This window comes from Lampetra fluviatilis, chromosome 17 (genome assembly GCF_964198595.1).
Source record: "Lampetra fluviatilis chromosome 17, kcLamFluv1.1, whole genome shotgun sequence".
Classification (NCBI taxonomy): Eukaryota; Metazoa; Chordata; class Hyperoartia; order Petromyzontiformes; family Petromyzontidae; genus Lampetra; species Lampetra fluviatilis.
Genome location: NC_136291.1, coordinates 11016278 through 11026274, shown reverse-complemented (window position 1 = coordinate 11026274; position 9997 = coordinate 11016278). Strand labels below are relative to the sequence as shown.

Below are 9997 nucleotides of genomic sequence, written 5' to 3'. Positions count from 1 at the left end.
GCTCGACTTACGAACCAGTTTCGGGAACGAATTAGGTTCGTAACCTGAGGACTGCCGGTATCTAAGTCTGCTCTCCAGTTGCCTGGGTGAAAAGTGATCAACGTCTTTACGCAATCCTGGTCAGGTGGTTCAACACTTAATAATTTGTACAAAATTCGCATGTTTGTTTGCATTCAATATCATTATTATTTGCAACCGATTCTCACGTGAACAATTTCACGACAGACTGGCAGATGGAACGGTGGGTAACGTAGTACGAAGCAGAGACACTTGGAAGTGAGTCGTGTGTCTTCTATTGCCAAAGTCTTTATTCAGTAACTTCCCGTTACAGTGGGCACTTCCTTGGCTACTCCAAAATAATACAACACACACACACATCTCGAGTGAACTTACTGGCAACATATAATTCTCTAAAACACGAGAACTTGCGGTTGAGAACAACCTCTCACTGCGTCGCACGGCCCTTGCAGATCCACTTCTGCAAGCCGTCTGGAACACTCCTTCCGATAATCGAAAGCCACTGGGAGCTATGCAAGGCATTTTTAAAATCTAGACTTAAAACTAATTTAGTTAGAACTGCTTTTTTGTGCTCAGTTTGTCTTTTCCGATTCGCACGGTTGGCTACGTACGGTGCGAAAAAAGTTCTACATACATATACGTACATATGTCGCAGCAGGGTGGGGACGGACCTTCTGCCGACCTTCTTTTGAGTAGGTGGACGTCTGCCCCTGGGCACGTTGGAGGAGGCGACTCATCGTGGCCGCCGCGTGCCCTCGGGTGTGGGGGGAGGAAGGCCACTTGAACGCCCCGAACTCAGTTATCGCGGTGCTGCCCGGCCACCCAGCTCGACCCGGTTTGGAACTGAACTTGACGGCGCTATAATAACTGACTGTAAAATCGGACCGCGATGAAATCTCCGATCATGCAAGATAGTAGCCATTTGGCCTCGTGCCTGATTACCTCTCAGCCGGATTTGCTGCTGTTGTTGTTGTTCTTGAACTCGTGCCCAATTGGCCAGATCTTTAGAACTTTCCCAAAAACTCCTGTTTCTTTGGCTGCCCGAGTTTAAAACTCCCAGCCCGGACTGATCCCTCGAACCAACTGCCAACAACTTTAAATATACCGCCGTGGCACAAGGGATTGATTCTCAATCCACTACAGAAGCTTTCGTGAGCAACGCTATGAATCATAGCTGATTTTTTTTAAAGATCGCATAAGTAGATGCTGATGTGTGTCGTATATACCCTGCTCCACCTGATACTGCCGAATAAACCATTGTCAGGTGACCAATCGGGCCCAAGATGTGCGTGTTTGTTCACGTGGCAACTTTATTTGACTCCAAAAAAGCTATTATGAATCGTATCCAACCACGTCTTACATACTGTGTACATAAAACATAAAATAACAGAAACAGTAACACAGTTTTGCATATATATTTTATAAAATTAGATAATTTTAATGGCAGCAATCTTATCTATAATGTACTTACAAATAACATCACCACTACATTATTGTCCACTGAGCCATTATGTTTGCACATGAATGGCACATGTTGATCATAAACACATTCCCTCTATCAGTTTACCTGCGACAGAGCATACCGTATTGAAATATTAACAATATATATTAAAAAGAAAAACACTTTTGAAATGATTTTGACAACTTTACAAAATTATCTATTCACACTTGACGTGTTTCGTTACGACACTTGCTGTGTCATGAGGGATGTTTTGTTTCACCGAATAGAGCATAGCTCCTGCAGAGCGAGCGTGTTTATGGAGGAAAAGAATGGCCCAGACAGGTGGAAGAAATATCTGAAAACGGATTAAAGCGTAGAAACGTAACCCCCCGACAACTGATTGCACGCATCACGGCTGGCGGAAGGGCTTCCATTACAGGGAGCTCTGGACAAGTTCCCCTCTGTCAGTTTTCTTTGGCCTACTCTCCCATGATGGCCAAAACACATTGGAAGAGGTGGGAGCATCATCCACGCTTTAACCCCACCACACGTGACCTGCCGATCGGATTAACTGCTGCGTGCTGCTGGGGAGACAAGAGGCCCAGGGAGATTTAAGAGACACTATTTCAACTGCCGTGCTAGAACATCCAACGGGAGACTTGTGGGTTGTGAATCCAGCTTGTTGACCATTACCTTCACGGCAGCATCTCTGTTGCATAACCCAAGTGGGTTCTCCCTTCCGTGGAGACATGTAAAGTATCTCGGAAGCCATTCAATGGTAGGTTAAAGGAATCCTAACTGGGTGGGAATGTGTGGAATTGACCCCAACTCGTGGTTCAGGGCTGCCAAAGGAAAACGAGTGCCACTCTATTGCTCATATCGTCAGCGAGACAGTTTAACTTGACTTGTATTTGTCTGTACATAATATGAGTGATAACATCCTGTACATTACAATCCTTGTAGGGGGTAGTGAAACATTGTAAGGTAATGAAATCCCCCGTAGATTCTGCAATTCTGTAGAGTAAATGGAATCCTGTATTCGAGCACATTAAGTGTGAGGGGTTACATCGTTTATGATACACCGACTATGTTCTATAGGACCCGGTGAGGTGTAGGTTCCGTGTAGTATTGAGACCATATGACGCGCTATCGTCCCAGGTGCTGCTGGGAAGGTTATACGGTCGTGAGTTCAACCGCTGCCCGTTAGTTAACTCAGCCCCACCATCCTTCCTGAGGTCGATCAAAACGATTGGCAACTTTTTTGCGGAAGTCAACATTAGTCAGCTTGTGGCGAGAATGGCCCCTTGTCATGATAGTGTGGAATTTATACCACTGGCTCAGGTTTGCAAAATATAAATGCGGGAGCGCCTCCCCACAACTCCTCGGAGCACGGAGACAGTTTTCCCCCCTTTTGTATTAGGAGCCCACTCCGAAATGCGTAACCACTCTCTTCACATTGACAATCTGAGAAGTCACAGGGGGAGGCAGACAAGGGCATTGAGAGAGAGAGAGGTAATGTCGTGATGTCTGGATGCGACAACACATCTAGCTGTTTAGGTTGTCGGCAGAACTTAAATGACCGTGAAAAAAAGCTGCTAGGATTTCATAGAACAGAAATACATACCCAGTATAATACCAACAGAGTATCCCATTATAAAAACTGCGTGGTAAATTGTGTGTTGTATATTGTAGCATAATCATTATTGAATAGCATGACCTGTGGGTGAAGCGCCAAGTGTTGTATCAGGGTAAGTGAATACACTCTCCTCCATTCTTATCTATAAGTACAAATTGTACTGTTTATATATGTTTGAGTATATCGGCCGATTGATCTCCCATTGTTTAGCCAGAAGCGTTTTGCTTATGCTCTTACTTAGTTTCGAGTTGTTGGGCTTCATCAGTAGAATCCGATTACTAAACACTTAATGCTGGTTTACCAGACACTGTTGGTGAGGACATTACTTCTAATCACACTGCTGGTTATACTATGTCTAAGTAAAGGAAAGTATCGAGACTGGCTTGCATAACCGCAGACGTGTTAGAACCGGTTTTTACAATGGGCCTCTATTGTGATGATACAGTAATACTGTAGTAATAATAAGAAGAATATGGCATGATATTTTCTGGATACCACAATTGTATATGGTATTATCAATCAATATTAAACACAAAGGACAAGGATAACAAAATATATAAATCAAGCCGCTAAGCCACTCTATTAAATGAGGATCCACAATTTGCACATTTTATTGCCATATGTAACTAAATGTACGTGTAATTGTATTGCGAAATATTGTGAATTGTTACTATATTAAATTTAGTGGAATTTCCAATCACATCGCATGTGATGTGACGATAATCAGTGGCTACGTTGTAAATGTTCTACCTTGGATTAGGAGCATATCAAAGGCAAACTGTTTGCAAGCTAAAAACAAACTCTACATATTGACACATACCACCTCCATTTTATAAATGTAGTTCACCTGTTTATTTTCTATTTAGTCACTTTCCAATCGACAATAAATGACTGCAGGCCATTATTATCTGACTGCAAGCTCGCTGCGTATCTTGTGTAATGAGATTGTATTGAAGGATTTTCACTGTGAGAAACGCAACACGTTAATGTTTTCAGGGAAATTGCTTTTTTATCATAGCAGAGAGAAAAACAGGGCAGCAGATAATGACATTTTTTTTTTAAATCGACAACTGAAAAGAAATTGCCATTTATTACGTTAAATATATTTGTCAAGTCCCAATAATCTGCATTCCTCCCTCAGTTGTGCCCTGTAGAAGGGTCATTGTCGAAAACTATGGATTCAAAGTTGTTTTCGTGGCGTGCTGATGAGGAAAGTAGTGCCAGTGTTGTTCAGCTTGAGCCACAGGGAGGCACTATGGCACCAGCACTGTTGGAGGTCAGCAGTGCTGGGCACCAGACTCCCCTCTCACCATAGAAATGTCTAATTTCCACCAATGGCTCAGAACCACCACTGGAAATGAGCACAAATCTATGCTCGTCTGACCAGGGATAACGATTTGACCTGCCTCGTTTCTAGGCCAGTGCTAGTATATTTGCTTTTTTTAAAATACAGCATACATATTTTCATATCCATTAAATCCAATTCGTGATAGGAGTTATGTGTTATTGGTGAACAAAAAGTACTCTAACCGAGCTCCTTCAACCTTGGAGGATGACACTACAGAACTACTTCTGTAGTCACATCGAATGCCTCTAAGACCCAAGATTAGATGTCCTCCTGCTTACCACATTTTGTCAAAATGTATAGCAACAACGAAGTGTCACGCTCAAATATGTGCTATGTACATTGGTCAAATTAAGTGAATCGCCACATTTATTTATATTTTTATGAAGTCGTCATCGACAACTGAGACCATCAACTGACTACACTAATAACAACGTTTAATCATAGATGGCTAGACCCAGAATCGAACTCAGGTCTCAACCATTAAGTGTTTTTTTACGTAATCGCCTAGACTCAGGGGAAGATCAATGATCAATGCCACCTCCGATTATCACGGTTGTCTACGTACGGTGCATACGAAGTTCAACACACATACATATGGATCCTCAGTCAATGAGAACAGTGGCAGGCAGAGTGGCGCTGTGCTAACACTTGTGCCTCACTGCAAGAAGGGCCTGGGTTTGACACCCGACTCGGTTACCCTTCAGTCTGTTATCCCCCTCTTTTGCAAGGTTTTCCTCCGGGTTTTCCCGGCCCCCCGCCCCCCCCCCCCCCACAACAACAAAATACCCAACGCTAATCAAGGTCCAAATTTGCCCCGAAAATATATCATCCAAATATTAACTCACACAGCAATCAATGTCCCCCTTACTGGCAGACTACCCCCATCGCTGAGCGCAGGGCGTTGAGTCGCCTTGTGCCGCACAAGGGACAAAGCAGCTGCCAATAGGTGGGAGGGGGATCTTCACTCTGAGACGTTTCGTGACGTGATTGAATGCACGTTCATTAACTCCTTTAGACATAAACTACATATGGCTAAGAGAACATGTGTCTATACTCTATACAACCACACAATTAAACGCTGACAGGAATCTCTTATTTGAAAAAAATGTTGCATTCATAAAACTGGCCAGCATGTGTCACTACGGTACTAAGGTAACGGACACATGACGTTCGTAAGATCCCCTTCCTCTAAGTGCCACCCAGTACGCCATAACGTGGCTGAGTGTATCCCTTACCCGAGCCATAACTACTGTATTGCCTTTAACTTAATGAGGCACGGGTTCTTGAACACTTTTAGAACTGTCCGTGCCCTCTCATCTGCTTCGTTATTTATATGCCAAACTCGACGCCATTTTTGTTTTTACCCTGCCGTTCCCAAGACAATCAAAACCCCCCACTGGAAGCAAACCGCCAACCACCACGGACCCCCGAATCCTTGCATGGTTTGTTCTCCAGCGTGCATCTCGTTCGTTTCTTTGACTCTCCTCGCACCTCATTTCAGAAACAGTTGTTACAACCATAACAAAAAAAACCCCACCAACAACAACCAACAGATGCAATTTGTGGCTGTGCGAAGACACAACCTAAAAAAAATATATAATGCTCAGTCTTATTTCGTAGATATTCGCAGAGTGTAAGCTTGACGACACGCACGTGCTCGGGGAGTATTGTGAGATCACAACAATGCCCCATAGCGGCCTCCTGTGGTGTCATAGGGACGTTATGAGTCCCCTCGCCTCCAATTAACTATTTAACTTTCACTTTTTAACCACGTAAGGTCCACTGAGATATATAGCTCTTTTTCAGAAGTGAACTGGCCAAAAACTATATCTCAACGAAGCGGCTTATCGTGTGTACATTTATAGCAGCCAAATTCTCTAAACGCAATGTTGATTCTAAATGTGGAGGGGAAACCGGAGAACCAGGAGAGAAAGCCGCACGACCACGGGGAAAACATGCAAACTCCATAATAGAGGTGTTTTGGTTAGATCGTGTTAAACTGACTAACAAATATGGGAAGGATAGTATTCTTCACACAAGAAAAGTGAAGAAACTCGGCATCAAGTGGATGAAGCTGTCTTCTTAAAAGATGCAGAGATTCAAAGGTAATACCAAACGCAGTTAAAGTAACTCATCAAATTCAGTCACTTAAAGCTAGCCAAATACTACGTAACACTAATGAATTGTTAAAAGATGCAATCTAACCCAAACACCTCTATTATGGATAATATTGATCTCAAACTCCTACGTGTTAAAATGGCAGCTCAAGATATATAGGCGTCAGGGTCGGGATTGAACCCACGACCTTCCCTATATACCAGGCGAGGTAGTTAACATCTCGCCACCGTGGCACCCATGAGTCAGACCAGATATCTCACTTGTCGTACAAACCTGAGGTGACACAACTTTAGTGGTTCCAATTTCTTCATGTGACCATTAACAGTGAATCACGTGACAACCACTTTATAATGGCCCATGGACTATTGCTGCATGCTGAGAGCCGCCCATGTTAGTCGGTTGCAGGGAAAAAAACCTCATATTTGCCCAGTTTGCAAAAGAAAACTCAATGTGAATTGAAGGAAATTTCATTTCAGGAAATGTGAGCAATTGTCCACAGGATTCCAATGGGAAACCACAATGACGGCACTATAACCTATGTGTGGCAGGTCAATCTGCGGTTGTTGTTGTTGTTATTCACAGGAGCATGTTTGAAGAGAGGGCTACCATGATTAAATATTAACTAACCTATGATTAACTAAACAATGCAACTGTGAACCTGACAATTAAACAATCAATTCACAATTCAGAATAAGCTACATTTACTTGCAGGGGCATCGGTTGCATACACATCTAGCGGCTTGTGAATGGCTTGAGGTAGGGGGGGGGACTCCAAGGCGCCCCAGCCCGGCCCCTATTCGCATGGCTGCATCCGGGGGCGGGGTGTGAATCAGCCAATGGGAAACCGCCCCCTCAGTGAGCACATGGTTAGGAATTTCAATACGCCCTTCGTGTGCAGCATCGAATGTTCGGAGCCGATTCTATTTCAATTGATTCTACTGAAAATAGATTGATGGAGAATCGATTTCATATGCCGTGAGGAAATTACTGTTGAAACTTTTTTAGATGTATATTTTTTAAAGATACATTTTGGTGGGCCGCCACCCTAATGCCCTGGCACACGTACCAGCCGCCATTGGGTTTAATCTGCCACGTGAGTGGACCAATGTAACATACAAGACAGATTAAGCAACAAATATGTTGCTGGGCATCACTCCGCTGTTCCTGATGCGATTGTCTAGCTTGACCACCTGAATGTGAAATTGTAGTTGTTCTGCATCTGCATCAGCAGCCCATAAGACGAGAAGACTGGTCCAGAACACCCGTGGCTGGCAGGCCAAATTATGAGTTTCCGTTTCCGTGGTGAGACCATTGCTTTGTCCATCATTTTTTAGGGTTGCGTCTTCCTTTAAGTCTCCACAAAGCGTGGCTTCACAAACATTCGCAAACCCACACGTCACGTCCAATGTAAAACTGCACGTTGCAGAGTCCCTCTATCACAGCTCAGTATTTATATTAAACAAGATTCTTCTCTCGGCGAGCCTTATGTCAAACACAAATAAAAGTATTGTTATATACATCATGTATATGCATGTGTATATATATAATTTTATATGCCTATGGTACATATTCTGTACATATGGCGGGGGTAAAGCACGACATTGGTAGGGAATGAAGGCGTAACAAATCTTGAGATTTAGATTTTAAATTGACACGCTAATAATATGTTACGCGTTGACACGTTAATAACTTAATTGGGCCCTCCATTCTCAGTGACATCAGCCGTACCTGGTAAGACTGAAATAAACATGGTGGGAAATGAACAAAAGTTGTCCTTTGGAGTACCCCACTCCTGCAAGAGGAAATATGGAAATTCAAAAAATGGTTGATTGTTGTAGGTGAACACTCAATGGTCATTAGAGCATAGTGACACTGATTTTATAGCATATATACCATAGGCGCATATTCCACTGTGTATGTCAAGTACAAGTATATGGCATATGCACACACATATAAAACATATATGTATGCATACGCATGCATATACACAATACTGCTGGAAAATTAAAGCGTTTCGAACATAAGGCAAATATGGTAAACACACAACGGATAAATACAGTTATGTACGCAATTCGTAAATAGACGGCACATTTATCTCGATTTAACAAAACGAAAGAGTAAAATTAAGTGTACTGTACTGGAACGCCTGCATCATTCCTCACTGAAGGAAATGTGAAACCGAACTTCTGCTGCGGAGGCTGGGAGGCACTCACAATCACAAGGTCACAAGTTCAAATCCTGGTCTGGGATCCAACCCAGCCCACCATCCCTCCAGGGTTAATAAAATAAGCACCACTTTGGGTGGAAAGTCAACAGTGGCTGCCTCGTGGATGAACTGCCAAAGTGATATAAAATATCCACCGCCGGCCCACGGCAGCCAGCGTAGCTGAGCGTCGCCCCACGCGAATGCGAGCGTCACGTCGAAGTACATTTGCGGGGATTAAAACTGGTTTACGTTGAAGCCGGTCAGCAGGCGAGTGAGCGAGCGAAGGAGCGGTCGGTCGGGCGGGTTGAGAGCACGAGCGAGCGAGCATGCGTGCGTGCGAGTCCGGTCACGTCTCCGTGTAGTGGTGGTAGTGATGGTGGTGGTGGTGCTCGTGGAAGTGGTGGTGCTCGTGCCGCTGCATCAGAGGCATCGCCGTGTCATACGCTCCACCGTAAGCGTCTCCCTCGCCCGCTACAGGCAGCGGGAGCGCCGGCCCGGGCGCCAGCCCGTAGCGCCCGTGCGCCTCGCGTGACCTCTGCCGGTGCTTCTTGTTTCCGTGCTGCTGTTGCTGCTGCTGCTGCAGTTCGGACGGCGATGCAAGCACCGGGGCGTACACGCTCTGTGACTGCAACCGGAGGGCTTTTCCGGATTTAGCCGTGGCTGGCTTGCCATGGACCCTCGGCGAACGCGCAATCAGCAAAAGCTGCTGCTGGGTTCGAGCCTTGCTCGTCAAGGCCTCGCCCTGCTGCCGGTTGAGTGGCGGCGGCGCGTCACCGCCTTGGCCGACGCCGGCGTCGCAAGCGTGCGGTCGATGGCTGCCACGTGGGCCGTGACTCTCGGGCCCCTGCGAGTGCGAGCGACCGTGGGGCTGCGTCACCTTGCTCTGTTGCTCCTGCTTGGCATTTTCTGGTGTGTCTGCACAGATGCACACAAAGGGCAATCCCCCCCATCGTTATATATTTTCGTTTGCACGGCACTTAAATGCCAAAGCATATCAAAACACCTTACAACATATTTCTCGCATCAAGGAGCATCAACCATCACGTGAACTCCGGTCATCCTTGCAGCAGCGGGTTTTGGGTGGTCATTGAACAAAGACGGTCATCGCATCGCGCGCTTTCAGATGCGCTTCTGCGGCCGTCTGGAATGCTCTTCCTTCCGATATTAGAAAACCACTGGAGCCATGGACTTTTAAATCTAGATTGAAACCTCATTTCTTTACAACTACTT

General features: G+C 45.0%; 1 protein-coding gene across 3 annotated transcripts in view; it reads right to left on the bottom strand.

The window, feature by feature from the left end:
- Positions 1-603: 603 nt before the first annotated feature.
- Positions 604-9997, bottom strand: part of LOC144936937 (protein naked cuticle homolog 2-like) — a 109977-nt gene continuing 100583 nt past the window's right edge. For all 3 annotated transcript variants that reach the window (XM_078864177.1, XM_078864178.1, XM_078864179.1), the window contains one exon: positions 604-9682. In XM_078864177.1, coding sequence (XP_078720303.1) covers positions 9114-9682 — 569 coding nt within the window. In that variant the 3' untranslated portion in view covers positions 604-9113. The remainder of the gene's footprint in view (positions 9683-9997) is intronic.